The following is a 26,850-nucleotide window of genomic DNA, read 5'->3' as shown; positions in this document are numbered from 1 at the left end:
CCATGGGTAAAGGAGGAAGTCTCTAGGGAAATAAAAAAAAGATACATTGCCCTGAATGAAAATGCAAATACAGCGTATCAAAATTTGTAGGATGTAGCTAAATCAGTGCTGAGTGGGAAATTTATGACTAAATGCTTACTTATATGAGGAATGGGGGAAAGATCTCAAATGAATAATCTAAACTTCAACCTCAAGATACTGGGGGCGGGGTGGGGGGAAGAGCCAAATAAACTCAGAACAAGCTGGAAGAAGGAAACAAGCAGAGAGAAGTTCATGTAATTGAAAACAAAAACAGTAGAGAGAAACAGTGAATCCAAAAGCTGGTTCTTTGAAAAGACAGATTCTGACTTAATTGGTAATGGGTGCAGTTTGGGCATTGGGGTTTTTATAAGCTCCCCGGATGATTTCAATGGGAAATGGGGATTGAGAACCTCTGGTGGGGAAGCTAGATATGTTTTCTTGGGGCTTCATTTGTGTTGGCATCTGTGGCCCAGTCCCTTTCTTCTGAGGAGGATTTGTAGCTATTTCATTTTCCCTCACTTTTTGTTGCCCAAAGTCAGTACTCTTTCCCTTATATGTCAATTTGCATGTCTGACTGCCCCTTTGTGATAGGCATTGCTCTAACCGGAGGTGAGGGTTTAACCTCAATCCCCCTCCACTTCACCCCCAACGAACTTGATTGATTTGGGAATTAACACCGAAACCCCTCTCTGATTGGTTTGTCACACATCATTGGTTACCAGTTTTAGGCTGTGATCACCCAAGCCGTAGTGACAGTGTGTCTAGTGCACCTGGTCCTGTGACCCTAGTCCTGAGGGAGCCAGAGGGCTTGGTTTCTCAGTTCTGGTGGCCAGTGCAGTGTCGGCCCTCTAGTAGCACAGTATTAACGGTGTGCAGTGGATTTGAACTTGCTCAGTAAGTTTGGGATTGTTTCTGGGTGTTTTTGACCTTATATGTAAGGCTGACATGCCTTTTATTGTTACGAAAACCTGGGATAAAGGTTGTTTTTCCTCCTAATAATAAACTCTGATGATCACTTTAAATTGGATAGATGTTATAAATGTATAAGGGGTACATGTGAGCAAAAATCTCAATGTAGAAGCAACTCACAGCAGCAGATGAGACATATTGGAAACTGCTATTTTTAAAAATTGTTGGTGTTTCTATCTGGAGAATTGTGTATTTCATAGTAAAAGCTATTCTTATTGATTTACTTTATTCTTAAGAAGTCTTATTTGCAAATGGTATTTTATCTTAAAAGGATTCATGTTTTGTACATATATCTCTTTTTATTCTTAAAATGCCAAGCTTACTTATTTGGGTAGTTGAAATTGTTGAATATATGTACATAAATTAAAAAGAACATGTACTGCTAATTTTTAAAAACTTACTGGAACTGGGGCTTTTTTCTCTTAAAAGGCATAAAACAGATTTTAATTTAGAAAGACCTACGACCATTAAAATCTGTCAAGATAATATCACGGAATAGACCACCCAGGCTGAAACCTTCCAGTGAGGTCTGTATCAGCCGAACAGTGGGCTGAGACATTAGCAAGGAGGGGGTGATGTTAGGAGAGTGATAATTCAATTGTAGGCTTCCGATTTTCAATATTCTTTCTTTCATTAAAATAAAGGTTTCTTGGGGCACGGGGGTGGCTCAGTCGGTGGGCATCCAACTCTTGATCTCAGCTCAGGTTTTGATCTCAGGGTTGTGAGTTCAAGCCCCACATTGGGCTCCATGCTGGGCATGGAGCCTACTTAAAAAATACATACATACGTACATACATACAAACATACATTTATTTTATATTATAATATTTATAAATATTATAAATAATAAATATTTCTTGTAATTTAGACCAGAAGTCGACAAGCTATGGCCTGTGAGTCAGATCTAGCCTGCCACCTGTTTCTGTGTGGCCTGCAAGCTAGGAATGGTTTTAACATTTTTAAATGGTTAAAAAATGAAGAATAATATTTCATGATGTGAAAATTATACGAAATTCACATTTCAGTATAATAAAGTTTTATTGGAGCAGAGCCGTGCTCATTTGTTTATGTACTGTCTGTGACTGCTTTCATGCTACAATAGCAGATTTGAGTAGTTGCAACAGAGACCATATGGTCCATAAAACCAAAAATATTTGCTAAGTGGTCCTTTCCAGAAAAAGTTTACTGAACCCTGATTTAAACTCTCTTCCCAGCCTGGCCTTTCTATGGAAGATGATTCCTACTCAGGAGGTTTGATATGCCCAAATAATTTGTTAACAAGTCTATATGTTAAAGAGGGTAAGCCTGCTTCCTGGCAATAGAGATAACTGTGGTTGACATGGAAATACTTCTCTGAGTGGCAAGAACCTACCCAGGTAAATTTGTATTTTCTTCTTTTTTCTTTAATGCATTTTGAGGACTTTGGAAGAGAGTTGACCTCCAGATTCGTCATCTGGTCACACGGAACTCATGAGTCACATGACGTGTGTTTCTTTTTAAAAACAAGCAACCGAGAGGCAGGTAGTTAGTTGTCTTTTAGAAAGTACAGAAAAGTTCATCTACTCCAACTTCTGGTATCTCTCTCTTTTTTAAGATTTTTATTTATTTGACAGAGAAAGGACAGCAAGAGAGGGAACACAAGCAGGGGGAGTGGGAGAGGGAGAAGCAGACTTTCTCCCGAGCAGGGAGCCCCACGCAGGGTAGGGTTCGATCCCAGGACCCTGGGACCGTGACATGAGCTGAAGGCAGACGCTTAATGACTAAGCCATCCAGGCGCCCCTGGTATCTCTTTTTTAAAGACAAAGATTTGTTGGGGATGAGGAGAAGCAGTAAAATATGTAGGCTATGTTCTTTTTCTTATGTTTTGTTTACTTAGTCTCTAGATAGATATTTATGGCTTTAGTCACTGGACTACTGAAATGTGGTAGAGAAGAAAGATACCTGAGGTGAATAGGCTTGAAGGAAGTTTTGTTTCCACAACATTGCATTGAAGCAGTGTGGTGGATTGAATTGTTGTGTAGAGAGGGGTGAATTCTGAATTAAACCATAGGCAGTAGACTCAAATGGCTTCAACAGGTGGGTTAGTATTGTTTTCCCCAAAGCAGAGCTACTCAGCTCAAGAAACATATTTATAGCATTCATGATTTCTGTTTAAGGACTAGTTTAGGAGGGGCTTTGCCCACATGGTCAGGACTTGACCCTTAAGGACGTAAGAAGAGTTCTGCTCTGGTCTGACCAGTGACCTAACTCAAACGTCTGTCTCTGTTAATGGCTCTGAAGGATATTTTCCTGAAAGCCTAAGGGAGCTGGACTTTCAGATGTTTCTTTACTTAAGGATTACTTCCAAATACCATCATGGATTTATCCACCCTGATTTTATCTCAGTCCTTCTTGAACCTGTTTACGTTTTCATTCTGTTCCACTTCTTGAGCTGATGAGTTCTCAAAGTTCCCTAAGCGTTGCTCAAAGTCCTGCTTGCTTTTTGATAAAATTGCCTTTAGGTTTTAAGGAGTGCCCCTTTGTTACTTTTACTCTGTGAGTGGGTGAATAAACTCAAGTCGATCATTTCTGCACTCTTCTTGAGTCTTACTTCTGCTTCATCCTTTTAGAGCGGGATTTCTCAACCTTGGCAGTATTGACATTTTGGACCAGGTACATCTGTGCGTTGTAAGAGACTATCCTGTGGGTTGTAGAATGGTTAGCAGCCTGTCTAGCCTCTAACCCCATAGATACCAGTAACATCCTCCTTCCCAGTCTGACAACCAATAGATATCACCACGTGTCCCTTGGAGGATAAAATTGCCTTCAGTTGAGAACCACTGCTTTAGATATTTGTCTTTCCCAAACTGCAGTTTTGTGCTTCTTGGACTACCTTTATAATATGGAGGCTTCTCTGTCCAATTGGTTGTATTGTGCTTTTCTGGATTTTTTTTCCAGCTCTGGTTAATGTCCATGTTGAATGGCAGTGACAGCTATTTTTATAGGCTCAGTGTTTCAGGTCAGCTGCATCATTTGTGGGTGGCATGAGGGACAGACACCTTGAAATCTTAGAAGTTTTTTTTTTTAAATTATAAATGCCCTATATGTGTACTGGAAAGTGTGGACAATGGAAAAATTTGGAAAGAATGTTTTTTATCACCCCCAAATCCATCACTTTAATGTTACTAATGTAACTAATGTTAGTAAATTGGTTGATGTCCTTCATCTGTTTTCTATATATTTTATTTCATGTAATTTCACTGTAAAACCAATTTTTAGATTTTTTTCCACTTAACATGTTACCATAAAATTTTCCCCTTATACCATGTTTAAATGATTGAATGAAATATGATACTATTAATATGCTTTAATTATTCCTCTTTTGCCTGATAGCCAGGTTTTAGTTATTATTTTTACTACAGAGTTTTAATGGACTTTTTTGTCCATAATTATTCTCTGTGTTTTGAATTATTTTTCAAAGATGAGCATTGGAAGTAGAATTCCTGGGTCAAAGGTGTGAATATGTTTAAAGCAGAGCCTTGGATTATGTTTTAAACTGTGTGGCCCCACAGAGGGCAGTGAAAAGGAGCTCCTTGCACTGACCATACATTTCAAAAGTCTGTCTCTTGGGCATATAGAAGGAAAGGGCTGTGCTTAAGTTAATCACTTTTCCTTGCCTGCCTGCTCTTCTGTGGGAATATTAATGGGGAGTCAAGTAGCCACCAAGCCACAGACTTAGATTCCAGTCCCAAATAATCCCAGTTGGGTTAACTTCCAGACAGTGCTCCTTTAAAAGGGAGTTTCACCCAAGGAAGGCATTTACTTTATGCATTTGTATTTTGCCTGGCTTACAGTCACTGTTAAAATAAATCAGCATGCTGTTAATCATTTTGGTTGAGATATAGTAGGAATAAGATCTGAAAACTGCCGTCAAATTACTGTTCCCAAGGGTGCAAGGTGAGGGCTGGTGCACATTTCATTTCTGCCAAAACAAAGGAATACTCGGTGTGGGAGGTAAGGAAGAAAAGAATGCCTTTATAAAGTCTCTACCCTGAATAGAGGATTAGAAAATAAACAGCTGAATAATATATCCAAGTACAAGACATTGAGGTGCATCATGAAGTTACTCCAAGATTGCACCGTACTCATTTATGGTTTTGCTTAACAAAAAAAATTTATTCTGAAGTACTCTTAAACGTATACCACTTAGGGAAGATTTACGTGTTGTCTTGAGTAGTATGGGTGCCTAGAAGCAGAACCTGAGACAGTGTTTGAATGTATATGATTTATTGAAGGAATGCTCTCAGGAGAAACTGATAAGGGAGTGAGGACAGGAGGGTAAGGACGAAGGAGCTAAAGTAAGGATGTAGTCTTAGGGAAGTGTCTAGCCTTATCGTGTTTTGGGTAGAGTGGGGGGAGGATGTAAAACTGGTTGCTGGCCCCCACCGGGAGGGAGACTGGGGGAGTATAATCTCCCTGACAGGACTCTTGGGCTCGGTGAGGGGGACAGCTGTGAACCATTAGCAGCCAAGAGGCAGTAGCTGGGAGGTGGGTGTGTTAGCTAGGTAAAGGGGATCTGGGTGGGGCACCGTAGCATCTATCACTCTTTTGAATGTTTACTTTGTGCAGGATACTGTGCTAAGACTTGGGAGTAAAAGAGGAATGTGACGGTCCCAGCTTTTAAGATGGTTGTGGTCTAGTGGCAGGGCTGACCATGTAAAGAGTATTTCCAGTGTAAGCGAGGTGCTTTTTACACCGACAAAAGTATGCACAGAGACTCAGATAGAAAGCAAAGGAGTGAATAATTGTGGGAGAGGGATATCTGGAGAGCTTCAGTGAGGGGATCCAACAAATAGGTAGCACCAGGTTAGGGGGAAATGGGCTGGTCAGGGTTGACAAAGAAGGAACTGTAGACAGACGGAAGAGCTCCGTGCAAAGGCCACCAAGTATGAAGTAAGATGTGTTCATGGAATCTCATTGGGCCTAGCATGTGCTGGAGGTAGGGAAACAGCAGCTGATGAGGCCTGACAGGTTGGAACCAGAATACTGTGGGCCTCCAAGGTCACACTGAGGAGGCTGGGCTTAGAAGGGGCAGCATTCCTGCTGTCATCTCCCCAGCCTGCCTAAGGTCTCAGGGTCAACTTGGAGTGCCCATTCCTGATATACCTGCCAGCTCTGCCCTCTGGTGGCTATGTGGCTCCAAGCATGTCCCTTAACTATTTCTGAACCCCAATTTCCTCATCTGTAAAATGGCTGGTTGGTGATAACGATATTTATAGGACTTTAGTAATTAGAAATAATAAATAAAGACAGATCTAAAGATTTACTGTCATTGTGCTGCATTTACTGTTCTTTGTAATTTTCCTACAGTGATTAAAACAGCAGTGCTATCACAGAAATGGACAGACAGATCAATGCACTATAAAAGCTCAAACTCAAAAATTTTGCTTGCTTTGTTTTCTTTTCTAAAAATCATTAACAACCCACTTTCTTATTTCCCAGGACTGGTGTTACTGGTGTTAGTTAATCTGTTTCCTAGACTCTTTACTGATAATGCAAGATTTTTTTGTTTCCATCTGTCATAAAAAGTGATTGTTACTGTAATCATTTTTAAAAACACAAAATTTTGCAGCTTCTTAAAAATTTGTGCCTTCCTTGGTCATGAACAGTTTGATAATCAACTTCTAAAGAACAGAATATTATAGACAATGAAAATTACTCTATTGTACACCTGAAACTAATATAGCATTGTATGTTAACTAACTGGAATTAAAATAAAAACATAAATACTACATACATAAAAACATAAAAAAGAACATTAATTAATCAATCAATTAATTGATGGGAAGAAAATGGAGATACCTTTTTTTTAAAAGATTTTATTTATTTATTTAGTTGACAGAGAGAGAGACAGCCAGCGAGAGAGGGAACACAAGCAGGGGGAGTGGGAGAGGAAGAAGCAGGCTCATAGCGGAGGAGCCTGATGTGGGGCTCGATCCCAGAACGCCCTGAGCCGAAGGCAGACGCTTAACAACTGAGCCACCCAGGTGCCCCAGGAGATACTGTTTTAGCCAAAGTTCCTGAGACCAGAACTTCAGATGAGAGGAATATCAATCTCACAAGAAGTCGTGGGTCTCCTGAAACTCAGGGAAGTGAGAAGAGAGGGTATGGTCTGTGCTCAATTGGCTTTCTTCACTGAGAGATTTTGGAGAATGTAACTATTTCTTTTATGGCATATGCTACCTTCAATCCCAGTATGAGTTATCCATCTGGAGGTAATGTTCATTAGACACAGAATTTTTCTCTTGCTAATTCCTCTTGACTCTGCCTAAAAATTCTCATTGGTAAAATGTTACAATAACTGTTAAAGGTCTTTTTAAGCTTTATTGAGGTATAATTTACATGCTATAAAATTCATATATTTTAAATATACAGTTCAGTGAGTTTTAGTGTATTTACAGGGTTTTGCAGCCATCACTACTGTCCGAGTTTAGAACATTTCTGTAACCCCCGCCCCAAAAAAGCTTCACGCTCCTTTGTAGTCAGTCTGCATGCCCACTCCTAACCCTAGGCAACCACTGCTCTAGACATTTTGTCTAAATGGAATCACACAGTAAGTGATCTTGTGTTTATGACTTCTTTCAGTGAGCGTAATGTTTTGCTGTTTTTTTATATGTTTTATGTATGTTTTTCATGTTATAGCGCGTATTAATACTTAGTTCCTTTTATTGCTGAGTAGTATTCCATGGTATGGCTATACCACAGATTATTTAACCATTCACCTGTTGAAAGACATCTGGGTAGTTTCCAGTTTGGGGCCATTATGAATAAAGCTGCTATAAACATTTGCCTACAGGTTTTTGTGTGAACACAAATTTTCATTTCTCCGGGCTAAATGCCCAGGAGGGCAATTCCTGGGTCCTATGGTAGTGGCACGTTTAATTTTAAAGAAATAGCCAAATTGTTTTCTGGAATAGCTGTACCATTTTACATTCCCACCAGCAGTGTATGAGTGATAAAGTTTCTTCACATCTTCACCATTTGAATTATCACTATTTTTTAGTTCAGCGATTGTGGTTTTAATTTGCATTTCCCTAATGGCTAATGATACTGAGTATCTTTTCGTGTGTTTATTTGCCATTCATATTGCTTTTTGATGAAATGTCTGTTTAAGTCTTTTGGACATTTTCTTAAAAGATTGATTTATTTATTTGAGAGAGAGCAGGGGAAGGGGCAGAGGGAAAGAATCTCAAGTAGACTCCCTGCTGAGCGAGGAGCCCAATGCAGGGCTTAATGTCACGACCCTGAGATGGTGACCTGAGCAGAAATCAAGAATCAGACGCCTAACTGACTGAGCCACCCAGGGGCCCATTTATAACAGAATCATTTGTTCCCTTACTGTTGAGTTTTGAGAGTTCGTTACATATTCTGGATACAAGTCCATTGTCGGATGTATGCTTTACAAAAATTTTGTCCTGTTCCATAGCTTGTTTTTATATCTTCTCAACAGTCTTTTGCAGAACTAGTTGTTTTGTTGTTATTTGGTGGTGGTGGTGGTGGTGGTGGTGGTGGTGGTGGTGGTGTCTTTGTTTTTGTTTTTGTTTTTTCATTTTGATGGAGGTGAATTTTTCTTTGACAGATCATGCTTTTGGTGTCAGGACAAAACTCTTTGCTTAGCCCTTGATCCTGAAGATTTTCTCCTATGTTTTTCTAAAAGTCTTATAGTTTTACATTCAAGTCCATGATCCATTCTGAGTTAACTTTTGTATAAGGTATGAGACTTAGTTTGAGATTCATTTTTCTTTAACTATTGTGCCAGTACCATTTGTTGAAAAGGCTATCTTTCCTCTGTTGAATAACTTTTCTACCTTTATCAGAAATCTGTTGGGCATATTTGTGGAGTATATTTACTTTTAATAATGCAAAAATATATTAGGTTGCGGTTGGCAGGATGTCTGTGCCCTAATCCCTGGAACCTATGAATATGTTAGGTTACATGGCAAAAGAGAATTAGGGTCGCTGATCAGATGACTTTAAAATAGGGACATTTTCCTGGATTTTCTGGGTGAACCTAAAGTAATCACAAGGGTCCTTAAAAGTGGAAGAGGGGGGCAGAAGAGAGAGTCAGAGAATGAGGTGTGATGAGAGAAGCAGGGGCAGAGGCATGCAGTGTTGCTGGCTTTGAAGATTGAGGAAGATGGCCAAGATCTAAGGAATGTGAGTGGCTTCTAGAAGATGGAAAATGCAAGGAAATGGATTCTCTGCTCGAGCCTCCAGAAAGGAATGCAACCCTGCTGATACCTTGATTTTAGCCCAGTGATACCTGTATCAGACTTCTGACCCACTGAACTGTGAGATAATAAATTTGTGTTGTTTTAAGCCACTGAGTTTGTGGTAACTTGTTACTGCAACAATAAAATACTAATAAATCTGTATATTAGAAAAGCCGCCATTGATAACAGGATTTTAAATGTTTGGGCATAGCATTTCTCTGAAAGTTTGCATATATGGAACCTCCCAATGATACCAGACAAATGAAGGAAGACAAATCCCTACTCAATAGGGAATAAGTGCATTCGATAGGAAATAATTAGAAATATATTACTTTTATTTTTGTTTTAATTTCTGTATTCATTGTGACTTTAAATTACACATTACTTTTTAATGTATTTAATATATAATACATTTTTATATTTTGTTACTGTTGTTGGTTTTGTTTGCATTTCAGAAGAGCCTTTGAATGTCTTAGGTTGTGCACTAAGGATCCAGATGTAGTCTCCAAAATTTATATGATAGGAAGGTAACATTCTATTTAAAGAAACAGCCTTCAGAGTGCCTGGGTAACTCAGTTGGTTAAGCGTCCAACTCTTGATTTCAGGTCAGGTCATGATCTCAGGTTTGGGAGATCAAGCCCTGTGTCGGGCTCTGCATGGGCATGGAACCTACTTAAGATTCGCTCTCTCCCTCTGCCCCTCTCTCCTCCCTCCCTCTAAAAAAAAAATAAGTTTATAAAAAATAGTCTTCAACTTTCCCAGTATATTCAAATATTGAATCATTATGTTGTACACCTGAAACTAATTTAGTGTTATATGTCAGTTCTATCTCAATTTTAAAAAATATTCAGGTGACTTTAACAGTAGGACAAATAGAATTTTGATCAATGATTTTCTTAAAGATATTATTTATTTATTTGACAGAGAGCAGGAGCAGGGGGAGGGGCAGAGGGAGAAGCAGGTTCCCCGCTGAGCAGGGAGCCTGACTCGGGCTCGATGCCAGGACCCTGGGATCATGACCTGAGCCAAAAGCAGATGCTAAGCCGACTGAGCCACCCAGGTGCCCTGGATCAATGATTTTGATACTTGTGCTAATCCTATTAATTTTTTTAAGAACAGCTTTTATTGAGATATAATTTACATACCATACAATTCAACCATTTAAAATGTACAACTTCATGGGGCGCCTGGGTGGCACAGCGGTTAAGCGTCTGCCTTCAGCTCAGGGCGTGATCCCGGCGATCCGGGATCGAGCCCCACATCAGGCTCTTCCGCTATGAGCCTGCTTCTTCCTCTCCCACTCCCCCTGCTTGTGTTCCCTCTCTCGCTGGCTGTCTCTATCTCTGTCGAATAAATAAATAAAATCTTTAAAAAAATAAAAATAAAAAAAAATAAAATGTACAACTTCATGATTCTTAATGTATTAACTGATATGTGCAACCATCACTGTAGAGCACTTTGAATATCTTATCTTACTACCTTCTGACTTCACTATTTCTCATGAAAAGTCAACTGTTAATCTTATTGGAGTTACCTTATAAGTGAGGAGTCACTTTTCCCTTGCTACTTATGGAATTTTCTCTTTGTGTGGCTTTCAGCAGTTTTACCATAGTGTACGTGTTTGTGGATCTCTTTGGAGACGGTAGTGGTAGTGCTGGTAGTATAAATTACTTAGAGTTTGTTGAGCTTCCTGAATGTACAAATTAATTTTTTTCAGTAGATTTGGGGATTTTTCAGCCATAATTTTTTTTATGTTCACTTACAGAGCTCCTCATGCCCTGCCTTTTTATTTATTTATTTATTTATTTAATTTTGATGTAAAGTTCGATGATTCATTAGTTGCGTATAACACCCAGTGCACCATGCAATACGTGCCCTCCTTACTACCCATCACCAGCCTATCCCATTCCCCCACCGCCTCCCTTCTGAAGCCCTCAGTTTGTTTCTCAGAGTCCATAGTCTCTCATGCTTCATTCCCCCTCTGCTTACCCCCCCTTTCTTTATCCCTTTCTTCCCCTACCAATCTTCCTAGTTCTTATGTTCCATAAATGAGAGATAATTTTTTTAAAGATTTATTTTTTTAATTCTTTTTTTAACATTGTATTTATTTATTTATTTGACAGAGAGAGAGCACAAGCAAGGGGAGCAGCAGAGAGAGAAGGAGAAGTAGGCTCGCCCCCTGAGCAGGGAGCCAGATGCAGGGCTCTATCCCAGGACCCTGGGATCATGACCTGAGCTGAAGGCAGATGTTTAACTGACTGAGCCACCCAGGTGCCCCAAGATTTCTTTATTTTGGAGAGGTGGGGGGTTTGGCAGAGGGACAGAGAGAATCTCGGCAGACTCCACACTGAGCTCAGAGCTTGGTGCAGAGCTTGATCTCACGACCCTGAGATCATGGCCTGAGCCGAAATCACAAGTTGGACACTTAACCGACTGAGCCACACAGGTGCCCCAGACATAATTTTTTTGCATATGTTTCCACTCCTTTCTATCTCCTTTCCTTCTGGTACTCCCATATGTGTTGGTGTACTTAATGGTGTCTCATATTTCTCTAAGGTTTTGTTCATTTCTTCTTCTTTTTTTTCCTCTGTTCTTTGGCTTGCATGGTCTCTTTTGATCTATTTCAAGTTCACTAATTCTTTATTTTTCCAGTTCAGATCTACTGTTGGGCCCCTTTAGTGAATTTTTTCATTTCAGTTATTGTACTTTTCAATGCCAGAATTACCATGTGGTTCTTTTTTATTGATATTCTTACCTTCCTTTACTTCTTTTTTTTTTTAACCTCCCTTTATTTCTTTTTTTAAATTATTTTTCTAAAGATTTTATTTATTTATATGACAGAGAAAGAGAGCAGGAGAGCACAAGTAGGGGAGTGGCAGGCAGAGGGAGAGGGAGAAGCAGTGCTGAGCAGGGAGCCCAATGTGGGGCTCAATTCCAGGACCCTGGGATCATGACCTGAGCCGAAGGCAGATGTTTAACGGACTGAGCCACCCAGGGGCCCCTGTAATAGCATTTTGTATACTGTGGCACGTAGAAGAATGTCAGTTACTGATTGTATCACTGTCTTTTCTAGTTCATTTCTTCAGTACTTGCTATGTAACTTGCAGGGCCTTCCATTTTTCTTATACTCTAGTGCTGGTGTGTTCCCAGAAAAGTTGTGCCTTTTTTTTATCTGCCATTGGCCACACATACACAAGGAAGGGCACTTAAGTTTTAGTCAAACCCATTATACATTTTTCACGATATTAGGAGCTTTCTTTTTTTCAAGTGCTGATGATCACGCTTTCTTAAAAGATTTTATTTATTTGTTTATTTGAGAGAGAGCACGTGTATGCACGCACACGTGAGCAGGGGGAGGAGCAGAGGGGGAGGGAGAGGAAGAGGGAAAGAATCCCAAGCAGACTGTGCACTGAGTGCAGAGCCCTGCGCAGAGCTCAATCTCACCACGCTGAAATCAGGACTTGAGCTGAAACCAAGAGTCACCCAGGCACTCCTATAGGAGCTTTCTTATAACAGTCCTTGTGGCATATATATAGAGATATAATTTTAAATTAGACTAGTTGTTTGGGGGATAGGAGCAGGGAGAAAGAAAGGGAAAAGGGGCAGACAGAAAAGCAGTATGGTTGTGCTCTTAAAGGTGGGACATGCCTCACTTGTTCTTCCTTCAGCCAACTATGTCTCATCCCTTTTGACCTTGGCCCTTGACAGCTCGGCCTTGCAAATGTTTTTTCCTTTCCTGCTCCTCCCCTACTGGGGTTCCCTGGCTGGTGATGGCCACATGGCTACCCGCTTTTTGTTTGGGTGGACGGTGGTCATGTGGCCACATCTGAGGCAGCCAGTTCTGGACCATTGATCCAGTGCCTCTTGGGCACCCTCCTAAGGCTCATATGTCGCCTCCTCAGTCTTTGTTACCCTCTGTTTTGGAGAATTTCATAGTACCCTTCTCCCATCACTGTGGGTCACTTGAGGATTTTTTTTTTATTTTTTGTGTTATGTTAGTCACCATACAGTACATCATTAGTTTTTGATGCAGTGTTCCATGATTCATTGTTTGCGTATAACACCCAGTGCTCCATGCAATACGTGCTCTCCTTAATAGCCATCACCGGCCTATCCCGATCCCCTGCCTCCCTCCCCTCTAAAGCCCTCAGTTTGTTTCCCAGAGTCCACAGTCTCTCATAGTGGTTCATTCCCCCTTCTGGTTACCCTCCCTTCCTTCTTCCCTTCCTTCCATTTGAGGATGTTTTTGACAGAAATCATTTGATTTGTGTGATTTGCCTGCTGCTGTTTCTTGGGATCTATAGGGCAGTGTTGACTGCCCTCTGAAATGGGTATCTGTGGTTGACTGTTTTATTCAACGTTGTTCTCTTTCCCAGGATGCTCCAGGATGAAACGCCACAGAACACTCAGCAGCAGTGACAGTTCAGATGAGAGTGAGTAGAACTGGCCAACAGTTGGTAACTCTGTATCTATACTCTTTGAGGGCTTATTCTTTGACTTGAGGACAAGCTGTTTCATGTTTCTTTCAATGGTTAAAAAAATAACGTTTCTAGGAAGGAAAGCTTAGGGTACTATTTTTCGTACTCATTTAAATTTCATTAGAAGTACCTAGGTGGGAAAATTGGTTTTTTTGTGGCATATAGCATTTTGTTCTTCACTTTTCATTTACCAAATCAACAAAAGCCAAATCTAATAATGATTTAACAGTGCTTTTCTAGAAAGGACAAAAAGTACAAGAGCATAAATTATAGGCCCTACAATTCCAATTGTAACTAGGTATTAAATGTTTGACTGGATGAATCATCATTTGTAACATTTGGGGGAGGGCTGAAGGATACAGATTATTTGTCTCATATTTTTAGTTTTTCCGGTTGCTTTTGCAGATAGTTTTTCTCTAGGTGGAATGTGAATCATGTTGTGAAGTATGATTACACCAAATCAAACCTCCCCAGCATTAGCACTGTTGAAGCTTTTACACACTGGGAGGTCATCTATAAATGTCGTTAGACTCCATTATGAGTCTTTCTTGATTGCAATTTAACTGTTTTCTTCAGTGGTATGAGATCACTGTGCTCTTCTCCATCATACCTTTCATATTCTCTTGGATGACATTTAGTTCTGTGACATTTAGTAATATTAGCAAGTCTCAGTATTTTTTGTCTAATTATCTTTTGCAGGTCCTTCCACTTCCTTTACTTCTGTCTCAATGTACAGGAACAAGTCAAGAATTCCAAATGAACACAAGAAGCCTGCTGAGGTGAGATCAGATACTCAGTTTTTAGACTTAGAAAAATAGATAGCTGCCTTCTGCCGACATACCTACAATGGCCAGATCTTAGAGATGTGAGGATTAAACTATGTGCCAAGGGATAGACTTGTTTTCTTATGAACTTTTTTGGTTTTTAAGAAAGATTCCATTTTCTTTTCCCTTTGGGAAAGCACTAATCATCACACCAATTTCAATCACCACACAGATTTCATTTCGGTGATGACCCTTAAGTGCCTCGCTTTAGACTATAAGGCCTCCCCTAGCCAAGAAGTCAAAGGGAGCCAGACTTGGGGAAGTGGGAAGGACCCAAAGATCTGGCCTTGACTGGAAAGAGCTAAGTTGGCAGGTGGGAAGCAGTGCAAGTAGGGATTGATGAGAAGGATGGATGGAGAGGGGAAGGATAGGTTGAAGATCTGAGCTATGGGCTTTGGTGGGTCTTTATAGACTTCAGAGCACTGCCAGCCCAAAGAAAATGAATCACTCCTGTGAAGCTGGTCATCATGTTTTTTTAAAAAGATTTTATTTATTTATTTGAGAGGGAGAGAACATAAGAGTCAGGGAGGGGCAAAGGGAGAGGGAGAAGCAGACTCTGCACTGAGCAGGGAGCCCGACTCAGGGCTCAATCCCAGGACCCTGGGATCATGACCTGAGCTGAAGGCAGATGCTTAACCGACTAAGCTACCCAGGTGCCCTGAGGCTGGCCATCTTCTGCCCCAAGGGCAGCAGAGTGCCAGGGTTGCACTTGGACTTGGTAATAGTTTAGCTGATCCTACAGACTTTCCTCTATGATAATTAAATGATGAGAAACTGACATTGTGTGTCTTCACTTCTATGAGTAGACTTCCTTAGCTGCAAAGGAAAAGGAGTGTATTAGTTAACTATTGCTACATTACAAATGATCACAAAACTAGTGGCTTACAGCAGCAAACATTTATTACCTCAGTTTCTGTGATCTGGAGTCTGGGCACAGCATCCCTAGGTTCTCTGTTCCAGGTCTTTCAAGGCTGCAATCAGTGTGCTGACTGGGCTGTGTCTGGAGGTTCTACTAGGGAAGAATTTGCTTCCACACTCATTCAGGTCGTTGGCAGAATTCATCTCCTTGCAGCTAGAGGACTGAGATTCTGGGTTTTTGCTGGCTTTTGGTGGAAGACTACCGTCTGCTTGTAGAGACTGCTCATAGTTTTTTGCCATATGGCCTTCTCCATACATCCTCTCAAAACACGGCACCTTACTTTTTCAAAGCCAACAAGGGAAGAATCTTTTGCTCCAGTCTGCTAAGATTGAGTCTCATATGGTATAACATAATCATGGGAGTGACATCCCATCACGTTTGCCATATAACATAACCTAACCAAGGAAGTGACATCCCATCACTTTTGCCATATAACATAACCTAACCAAGGAAGTGACATCCCATCACGTTTGCCATATAACATAACCTAACCAAGGAAGTGACATCCCATCACGTTTGCCATATAACATAACCTAACCAAGGAAGTGACATCCCATCACTTTTGCCATATAACATAACCTAACCAAGGAAGTGACATCCCATCACGTTTGCCATATAACATAACCTAACCAAGGAAGTGACATCCCATCACGTTTGCCATATAACATAACCTAACCAAGGAAGTGACATCCCATCACATTTGACATATTCTATTGGTTAGAAGCAAGTCACAGGTTCCACCTACCCTCACACAAGGTGGGGCAGGGTGTGCGTTGCTTTAGGATGTCATCCAGAGAGAGCATTTCTCTCTCTTTTTCTCAGAGGTCACTTTTCATTTCCATCTTTTGCTTGGGATCTTTCTGGGCACAGTAAAATATCAGAGTGTGTTTTTATATGTGTCTGTTTCATGCAGAAAAACTTAGGAAATAAAATGCACATAAACAGAAACAGAACAAATTTCCCATCTATCCAGAGGAGGCTTTGACAATAGAATGGTGAGAAAGAAACTTTGCTACTTTTCCATTTAGGACAGCCAGTCCTAGAGCATAAAGTGACTCAGTAGCTTTGGGTCTTAAGTCCTGATGCCTCCAGTTCAGTGAGACTAGCCGTCTGTTGTTGCAAGGGATAGGGGACCTGGGCTACGGGAAGCAAATTTTTTACTTTATATTCCACATTCTGTTAGAAAAGAGAGAACCTGATATTATAGAACAAAACTAGCTTTGGCATTAGAAGAGAATGATTCCATGTTTTGCCTTGCTGGCTTATTTCATCTCTCTGAGATAATCTGTTTTGTCATTATAACGTGGACATTATCACAACTACCTCTCATAGCTACCATTTATTGAAATTTTATGTGCCAAGACCTTTATATTAGACAATCTGATTGTCTCCCAAAATTAAGCAATTATAAGAATCTCCCTGGGTGCTTCCTTCATTTAAAAAATTTTTAATAATGTAAGTATGGACTCATGTACATTTATTTTATACTTGGGGCTGTAATCCAATACTGCATGATTTATTGTGTTGCTCAAATTGTTTCATATATCAGTGAAATCATCTCATATTTTTTTCTCTTCAATTCCCTTGATTTCTGTTCTTATTTTTATTATTTTCTTTCTTCTTGCCTTAGGTTTACTTTGTTCTTTTTCTAGATTCTTGAGGTGTGTGCTTTGGCTGTTTGAGACTTTTCCTCACTTTTTCCCCTCTTTTCTAATGTAAGAATTTTAGTTCTATAAATTCCCTTTAATTTTTTTAAAGATTTTTTTTTTATTTGTGAAAGAGAGAGAGAGAAAGAGTGAACATGAGCAGGGGGAAGGGTGAAGGGAGAGGGAAAAGCAGACTTCCTGCTGAGCAGGGAGCTTGACTTGGGGCTCAATCCCAAGACCCCAAGATCATGACCCAAGCTGAAGGCAGATGCTTGATCAACTGAGCCACCCAAGTACCCCTATAAATTTCCCTTTAAACACTTCTTTAGCTGCATCCCATTAATTTTGATATGTTTGTTTTCATTTTTATCCAGTTCAGTGTATTTTTTATTTTTCTTAAGATTTCCTCTTTGACCCATGGCTTATTTAGAAGTATGTTGTTTCGTTTCCAAGCATTTGGAGACTTTCCTGCTATCTTTCTTTATTGATTCTGGTTGGAATCCAGTTTTGATGGAGAACATAATCTCTACGATTTCACTTGTTTTACATTTGTCAAGGTTTGTTTTATGGCTAAGGATATGGTTTTTCTTAGTAAATGTTTTATGGGTACTTGCAAAGACTGTGTATTATGCTGTTGTTGGGCCCTGCTGGTTGACAGTGTTCTTCTGTATCCTCACGGATATTCTGCCTAGTAGTTGTTTTTTTTTTTTTTAAAGATTTTATTTATTTATTCGACAGAGATAGAGACAGCCAGCGAGAGAGGGAACACAAGCAGGGGGAGTGGGAGAGGAAGAAGCAGGCTCACAGCAGAAGAGCCTGATGTGGGGCTCGATCCCATAACGCCGGGATCACGCCCTGAGCCGAAGGCAGACGCCCAACCGCTGTGCCACCCAGGCGCCCCTCTGCCTAGTAGTTTTATCAATTGTTTAGAGAGGGCTGTGGAAGTCTCCAGCTGTTAATTATGGATTTGCGTATTTCTCCTCTCTGTTCTGTCAGTTTTGCTTTATATATTTTGAAGCTCTTTTGTTAGGTGCATACATATTTAGGACTGCTATAGCTTGGTGAATTTAGCATCATTTAATGTCCCTCTTTGTCTTTGACAATTTTGTTTGCTCTGGAGTCTGCACTATTTAATATTAATATAGTTTCTGGTTTTCTTTTGATTCATGTTTACATGGTATACTTTTCCATCCTTTTACTTGTAACATATATATGATTATATTTGAAGTGAGTTTCTTATAAAAGATACATAGTAGGGTCATTTTTTTTTAAGAGATTCATTTCTTGAGAGAGAGAGAGCACGAGTGGGGGGAGGGACTGAGGAAGAGGGAGAGAGAGAGAATCTCAAGCAGACTTCCTGCTGAGTGCAGAGCCAGGTGCAGGGCTTGCTCCTATAACCCTGAGATCATGACCTGAGCTGAAATCAAGAGTCAGACACTCAACCCACTTAGCCACCTGGGTGTCCCTAGTTGGGTCTTTTTTAATCCACTCTTTCAATCTCTTTTAATTGGAATATTTAAGCCATTTATAGTTAATGTAACTTTTGGTATGATTTAGTTTATGTATGCCATTTTGTTGTTTGTTTTCTATTTGTTCTCTCTGTTTTTTGGTTTCTTTGTTTTATTTTCTGTCTTCTTGTGGATTACTTGAACTTTTTTTGGAATTCCATGTTGACTTTTCTGTAGTGGTTTTTGAGTTATGTATATGTTTGTGTAGATTTTTAGTGGTTGCTGTTGGGAAGCAACCTTTAAAAAGGAGAACCTTATTTAATGTGGTCTCTACATTTTATCACTTCAGATGAAATATAGAAACCTTAACCACTGGGGCACCTGGCTGGCTCAGTCAGTAGAGCCTGCAACTCTTGATCTCAGGGTCATGCGTTCAAGCCTCATGTTGGGTGTGGAGCCTAGTTAAAAAGAAAAGGAAAGAAACCTTACCACCATCTAGGTCCATTTATCCACCCCCCAACCTTTCTCATACAATTGTCTTAAATATTCTCTCTACATACTTTGAGAACTGTACTAGACAATGTTATAATTTTTGCTTCAGCCAACAAACATTATTTATAAAACTCAGGAGAAAGATAGTTTATTATATTTACCCATATTTTTACTCTTATTCTTCTTCCTTTATTCCTGATGTCCCAACATTCCTTTTGTTCATTTCCTTTCTATTTAAAGAGCTTTCTTTAGCCATTCTTTCAGGGTAAGTCTGCTGGTGATCAGTTCTCTTAGTTTTCCTTCATTTGAGAATGTCTTGGTTTCACCTTCATTCCTAAAGGATATTTTCACTTGATATAGAATTCTGGTTTGACAGTACTTTTCTTTCTGCACTTGAAAAAATGTGCTACTTCCTTCTGGCCTCCATGGTTTCTGGTGAGAACTCTTCTGTCATTCAAATAGTTGCTCCCCTGTAGGTAATCAGTCATTCCTTTTCCAGTTGCTTTTAAGATTTTTCTTTGTCTTTATTCCTAAAGTTTGTTTATGATGTGCATGGGCATGGATTTCTTTTGTTTTATCCTGTTTGGAGTTTGATCAGCTTCTTGAATCTTGGTTTATATCTTCTGCCAATTTGGGGAAGTTTTCAGCCATTACTTCTTCATCTGTTTTTTTCAGCTCCACCTTCTTTCTCCTCTTCCTCTGGGACTTCAGTTGCCTGAATGTTAGATCTTTTGTTATTTCCCCACAGGTCCCTCGGATTCTTCTCTTTTTTTCAGTATATATTCTTTCTTTTGATCAAATTGGGTAATTTCTCTTGTTCACAGATTCTTTTTATTGTGTTAATTCCATTCTTCTATTGAGCCTGTCCCATGAGTTTGTTATTTCAGTTATTGTATTACTCCATTTCAGATTTTTTTATTTGTTTATTCTTTACATCCTCTGTTTCTCTGCTGAAACTTCCAATTTGTTTCAAAAGGGTTTGTAATTTCTTACTAAGGCACTTTTATGATAGGTGCTTTAAACTCCTTGTCAGATGATTCCAGCATCTGTGTCATCTCAGTGTTGGTGTCTATTGATTGTCTCTTCTCATTCCCAGTTCTTAGTATGATGAGTGATTTTTATTGTATTCTGGACTTTTTGGTATTATCAGCCAATAGGTATTATTCTTGTTTAAATCTGTTTTAGCAGGCCTCTGTAGTAACCAGGCCAGTGGGGAAGTGGGGCGCTGACTGTACCACCAGTTGCAGAATTCCTAGGCTTCCCATCTTAGGGGAAGATGGTCTCTAGGAAGATAGTTCTGTTATGTCTCTGGGACAGGAGAGGGGTGTTTCCCAACTACTTGGTGGGGATGGAAATCCCCACCCTGTTGCCTCTACTGATAGCAGTGGGAGTGGTGGTGATAAGGGGTACTACATTACTGATGGGTGGTGGTGGCAGTCCAGGCTCCCTACCCAGTCTGTGCTGATCCCACATTAGGGAGGAGGGGTACTTTGTTATTGTTGGATGGGAGTGGATATCAGAACCTCTAAGATGATGTCCACTGATGCCACAACAGTTGCCCTTTAAAAAAAAAACACTTTATACATCTTTTATGAAATATAATTCTTATACCATACAGTTCATCTATTTAAAATGTATAATCCAGTAGGTTTTAGTCTAATCACAGAGTTGTATAACCATAACGCAGTCTAAATATAGAACATTTTCAGGGCGCCTGGGTGGCTCAGTCATTAAGCATCTGTCTTCGGCTCAGGTCATGATCCCGGGGTCCTGGGATCAAGCCCCGCATCAGGCTCCCTACTCAGTGGGAAGCCTGCTTCTCCCTCTCCCACTCCCCCTGCTTGTGTTCCTTCTCTCGCTGTGTCTCTCTGTCAAATAAAGAAAATCTTAAAAGGAAGGGGGGGGAAGGAAGGGTAGGAAGGGAAGGAAAGAAAGAGAAAAGAACAGAACATTTTCATCACCCCAGAAAGAAACCCCCTACCCATTAGCAGTTACTCCCTAATTCCCCTGCTCCCAGCCCCCGGCAACCACTAACCTAACTTCTGTCTCTATGGATTTGCCTGTTCTGGACATTTCATATAAATGGAATCATACAGTATACAGCCTTTTGTGTCTGGCTTCTTAAACTTAGCATAATGTTTTCAGAGTTCCTCCATGTTGTACCATGTATCAGTAGTTCATTTCTTTTAATGACAGAATGATACTCCATTGTACAGGTATATCACATTTTGTTTATCCATTCATTAATTAACAGACATTGGGGTTGTCTCCATCTTTGGAGTATTATGAATAATGCTACTATGAACATTCATGTACGTGTTTTTATGTGGATATATGTTTTCAGTTGTCTTGAGTATACACCTAGGTGTGGAATTGCTGAGCCATATGGTAACCCTAGTTAACCATCTGAGAAAATGCCAGGCTGTTTTCCAAAGGGGCTTCATCAGTTTACACTCCCACTACCAGTGTAAGAGAATATTTGAAATGTGTTACTACTGTGGGCACCAGAGACTTCACTTTGTGCTTGTCCTTAGAGAGATTCTGTCTTTTGCAGCTCTCCCAGTATAAGCCACTGTTACTATCACTGGAGGCTTTAGCATGGTGGTAGAGTACTGGGGAAAGACATTGTTCTCTAACCTTCTGATTACTCTCAGTCTTTGACATGTGTAGTAGTCCTGTTGCTGGGGGTGAGATGGGGAAGTGAATTTTAGGGGTAGAGCTTTTTTTTGTCCCTGCCTCCTATTCTCCTATCTGCCTGTAGCTAGTATCTTCTGGTATGCTCAGTCTCTGTCCTTAAGGTTCTCCCTCCTCTAGATTAAGGCTTTTTCCCCCCTGTGTAACACAGGGACGCTGAGCGTGGGTGCTTTGCCCTTCTTCTCAGCACTAGTGAAATTACACCAGTGCCCTCACCTGAGAGCCATCCCCTGCAGGTGAAGCTATTTGTTCAGTAAGGGAGCCAGGACACAGAGCACCAGGGACCCAGACAGAACCACTGGGGGGGGGGGGGCTTCTCCAGGTTTTTCACCATCTTCACTGTGAGAGCCTGGTTGGGTTTCTAGAGAAAAAGCTTACAAGAGGGTTGGAACCCCCTATTACTATAGCCCCCGGGAACTTCATTCTCTCTTGGTTGTCCTCACTTTGCCCCCAGCAGTTTGTCAAAATTTCTGAGTTAAGTGTTCCTGCTGTGGCTTCTGCCCCAGGTAAGCAAAAGCTCCTGTCCTGTGTCTCGCTGCGGGCATGTCATCCTTCCTTGAGTTGGCCATTTGTCCCGCAACTCATTTCTCTAAAGCGTTCATGAAAAAATCGTTAATTTGCTGCCTGTCTTGCCTTTTTCTTCTCGTAAGGATGGGAGTTTCTTTTTTCTGACTGAAACCTTTTGTTTATAATGGGAGTTCGTCATTGAAGTGCAGTGTAAATGATCGTTTTCGCTGGGGCTTAATCAGCTGCATTAATAGATACGTATTTTCTTTGATGTTTAGTGCTTCAGTGGGATTCCTGTTTATGCCTACCCCTGATTCATCCTCTAGAGAAGAGTTTTTGGGGTGTGTGAATTCCACGTATGGTTCAGGGGCTTTGGTAGCTTCTGCAAATTGTATACAGGCTTTTTTAAGGGTATGTTTTTAATGTGTTTTTGCATGTATACGTATGCTAGTAGCCTTCATCCGATTCTCAAAAGGGCCTACACTCTTAAAGATGTTTTTAAAAAGCCAGTTGCCCTAGAAAAGGCACATAGTACTAGACGACTAATTTGAATGTATTAAAAAGTCTTCTATTCTTTCTCAAAAGCCAGGGTATTTTCACATACATGTTTTCACTGGTGTATAAAACATAACTTATCTTAAAGGATTGATGGCATATCATCTGTAGTTCCATAGTTTCATTTATTATGTCTAAGACTTTCATAGCAACAGGGTGAAAGCTCACGTATTTTAACTCAGCAGAGAACACTGCAATACCCTCAAATAGAGCCTATATTTCTAACATGCTTGATTATTTGTTTTTCTGACCTACCAAGCTTACAAATGCACACTTAATGTACAAAAAAAGGATAGTGAGGGATGGGAGAAAAACTTGCAAAGTAAACCTCAGATGTCATCTCTTCTGTGAAAATTGCCCAGATCTCCAACTCAGACTCAATTGCTCCCCCTCCTCCATCACCGGGATGCATACCACCTCTGTTGGGTAGTGGGTAAGGGGAGTAATTAAACCTACCTAAGTTGCCCAAAAGTACCTTGCTTTATGGTAATTGATGTTTCAGTTGATGTCAACCCAAAGCATCAAAAATATCCTGTTTGTTCTAAGAAAACTGAGAATTATTTTAAGCCATTTGAAAAATATTTCTGTGAAAAAATATTACATGATCTTTAAAGTTTTAAACTTAGAAATTGAATAAGCTTTGCTCCATTGGAAAAATTAACATCAAAAAACAGTATCTTGATAATACTGGGTACCTTTGTCATCGTATAAGAACAAGCTTGTATTCTTTGCTAGGTTTTCTCTGCTTTAAGTGGTTGATTCTTTTAGATAACCTAAACATCTTTTTTTTTTCATTGTAAGATTGTATAATTCTACGAAAATCACTTACAGTTAATTCCTTTTGATTAAGTACAGTTACCACATTTGCAGCTGGTTTTTTGTGCTGTTGGGGTGACACATCTGTTTGTGGTCACTTATGTATAGTTTCATATTTAAGTGACTATGAATCAGAACTAATCCGCTTCTCTGCTACATTCACATGGACCAGACAGTTTTCCCTTTTGTGTCATACAGGAAGTAAATGTTTTGACTTTTCCCCCCAAAAATGTCACAGAAATGTTCAGACTAGCTATGCTTTAAGAAACTGCCCACTGAGAGATGTTAATGAGAGCAGTAAAAGCCAGAGCTGTCCATGAAGGACATTTTCATTCTGTGGCTCTGGCAGGTTAAGCATTGATATTCTAATTGAATTCATAGTGAGGCCTCCTTTGTTTCTGCATGCATCTGAGGGGCCAAGATGTACATGCACTGTTGGACTTGGCATAGCTTCTGGGCTGTATGTTAGCCTGTGAATCCCCTCTTTGACCATAAATGAGCAGATAATCTGGTAAGTACAAAGCTTTTTTTGTTTCAGGAACTTTTGGGGAAGCTACCAGTGCATATAAACTAGGCACACAATTAAGAACTTGTAAAACTTCTCAACTTCATTACCTAGGTCAGTGTCAACATATAGATCCTTCATTCATAATCTTTAATTTAGCATCAAATGCCATGTTTTATTTTGTGAAGTTTCTGCATTACCTTGTGGCCTGTAGAGTGTTGGCTAGAGTTTTTGATGGGCCTCTTGCTTGGGAATCCTATCTCTGGGAGCTGAACCATGCATGTTTTAGTTGAGCCATGAACTCACATCTCCTTTATCCCATCAACGATTACTTTTATGGACCAGATAGATAGGAGAACTTAGCTGTATAGTTCTTTCTGCTTTTAGAAGTAAAGCTGAGACTATGATGATGATGATAAAATAATAACCACAGCTAGAATTTATTTAGCAATTACCGTGAGCCTGATACCACACTAAGCCCTTTACATAAATTGAGCCATTTAATTCTTTTTTTTTTAAGATTTTTTAATTTATTTATTCGACAGAGATAGAGACAGCCAGCGAGAGAGGGAACACAAGCGGGGGGAGTGGGAGAGGAAGAAGCAGGCTCACAGGGAGGAGCCCAATGTGGGCTCGATCCCACAATGCGGGGATCACGCCCTGAGCCGAAGGCAGACGCTCAACCGCCGTGCCACCCAGGCGCCCCTGAGCCATTTAATTCTTACAACAACCCATTTGAGATGGTGTTGTTATCCCCATTTTACAGATGAGTAAACTGAGACACAGAATTTAAATAATTTGCCCCAAATTGGTTGGCGAAACCAGCAGACTAATTCAGGTAGTCTGTCCTGGGCCCATATTCCTTTCTTTAAAGATTTTTAATTTCATTTTTGACTGTATAAGACATTTGCCTGGTTCAAACATCCGTGACACAAAACATATTCAGAGAGATTAAGCTTTTGTCTTTCTTTCCTCCCTGTTTTCTCCCCAACTCCCAGAGGTAGGCATTTCTTTAAAAAAAACTTTTGGTTTATCCTTTTATTGTTTCTTTATGAAAATATATACAAATATTTGCATATGTGTGTGCCACCGTATGTGCACCTCTCTACCCAGGATACACTAAAGCTATTTTGTTTGCCTGTATTCATTTTTTTAAAAAACCCAGAATTCCTTTTCTTATCAAAAGCAGATTCATGAGACCGTTTGGTAAATATATTTCATATCACTTTGCAGATATCTGCCTGAGTACTGAACTTACATTCCTATCCCTTCTTCGGCATTTTATGTTCTGCCTCATGCTTGGGATGTTTCTACAGCAAGATAAAGCAGACTCTTGCACTCTGCCTTGAGTAAAAATGCTTCTCTAGAAACCTTAGATCTGATGCTATTTAATCTGGCTAGCTTATAAAATTGAAATCAGGCTTATCATATAAGTCTGCTGTTTTTCTCTAAAGGTGGAAGGAAAATTATAATCATTAGATCTAGGCTTCATTTGCTTAAGAAAAATAGGTCTGAACTGATTGGTGTTCCTGCAGTGTGAGGTTTCCCACACTTCACAGAATGTCTGTTCCCTGGAGGTTTGGTATTTCTGAAGCCGTGGACAAGGGCCAGATTTCACTGGCCTCTGCTTTTATATCTCTTTGTCTAGAGTCTTCAAGTTACTCTTCTGTTTGGTAAACACGTGTATTAGTTTCCTAGGGCTGCTGTAACAAATTACCACAAACTGGGTGGCTTAAAACAACCGGAATTTATTTTCTCACAGTTCTGGAGCCCAGAAGTCCCAAATTGGCCCAGCTGTGCTCCCTCCCCAGACTTTAGGGGAGAGCCCATCCTTTGCCACTTCCAGATTCTGATGACTGTCAGCATTTATTGACTTGTGGATCAATGAGTCACTCCAGTCTCTGCCTCCATGGTCACACTGCCTCCTCCTTTTCTGTCTTAAATCTCCCTCTGCCTTTCTTTTGTAAGGATACTTGTCATTGGATTTAGGGCCCACTGAGATGTTCTAGGATGATCTCTTCATCTCAGAATCCTTAAATTATTTATATCTGCAATGATCCCTTTTCCAAATCAGGTGACATTCATAGATTCCAGAAATTAGGATGTAGACATATCTTTTGGGGGGCCACCGTTCAACCCACTGCAGTATGTTTCCAGACTACTTAGGAAACTATACAGAACAGATTTTCATAAGCAGTTACATCAAGTGTAAAGACATTGGTTAAGCTGTATGATGAGATGGTGTGATATTATTAAGCCCTAAGCATGGTTTGCAGTCAGTTGATTTATTTTGTGACGTGTATCGCATGGAAAACAATGAAATACTAGGCCGGTGATGGCTATTAAGTAGGGCACATATTGTAAGGAGCACTGGGTGTTATACGCAAACAATGAATCATGGAACACTACATCAAAAACTAATGAAGTACTGTATGGTGACTAACATAACATAACATAAGTAAATAAATAAATGGTGACTAACATTAATTAATTAATTAATTAAATGAAATCTTTTAGGAGGTTGAAAATACTTAGCCCTAGTATTCTTTCCAGATCTAAAGTAGGATTTCCCATAGCAGTCTCTTTCCCAAAGACAGTCGTTTATTTAGCACAATTGTAAATTACCAGCACTGCTTAACGACTTGCTCATTAAAGGCACTGTAGTCTCTTATAGAAATGGATCAGCGTTCAGGAAAATGGGGGTTGAGTTTCTCCCCCTAGCCA

The 26,850-nt window shown here is 40.0% G+C and overlaps 1 protein-coding gene across 2 annotated transcripts in view; it reads left to right on the top strand.

Annotated features, from left to right (window-relative positions):
• Positions 1 to 26,850, top strand: part of JADE3 (jade family PHD finger 3) — a 131,899-nt gene that overhangs the window by 57,828 nt on the left and 47,221 nt on the right. The window contains exons 2-4 of one of the 2 annotated variants that reach the window (XM_087860278.1): positions 11,366 to 11,513; positions 13,619 to 13,675; positions 14,420 to 14,499. In XM_087860278.1, the coding sequence (XP_087716404.1) occupies positions 13,630 to 13,675; positions 14,420 to 14,499 (126 nt within the window). In that variant the 5' untranslated portion in view covers positions 11,366 to 11,513; positions 13,619 to 13,629. The remainder of the gene's footprint in view (positions 1 to 11,365; positions 11,514 to 13,618; positions 13,676 to 14,419; positions 14,500 to 26,850) is intronic. The other variant, XM_045787436.2, reaches the window with a different exon arrangement.

The sequence above is a fragment of the Ursus americanus genome, chromosome X, assembly GCF_024610735.1.
Source record: "Ursus americanus isolate L20-20 chromosome X, mUrsAme1.1.p, whole genome shotgun sequence".
Classification (NCBI taxonomy): domain Eukaryota; kingdom Metazoa; phylum Chordata; class Mammalia; order Carnivora; family Ursidae; genus Ursus; species Ursus americanus.
The sequence above is the reverse complement of the archived record's forward strand: the minus strand, read 5'-3'. Positions and strand labels throughout refer to the sequence as shown.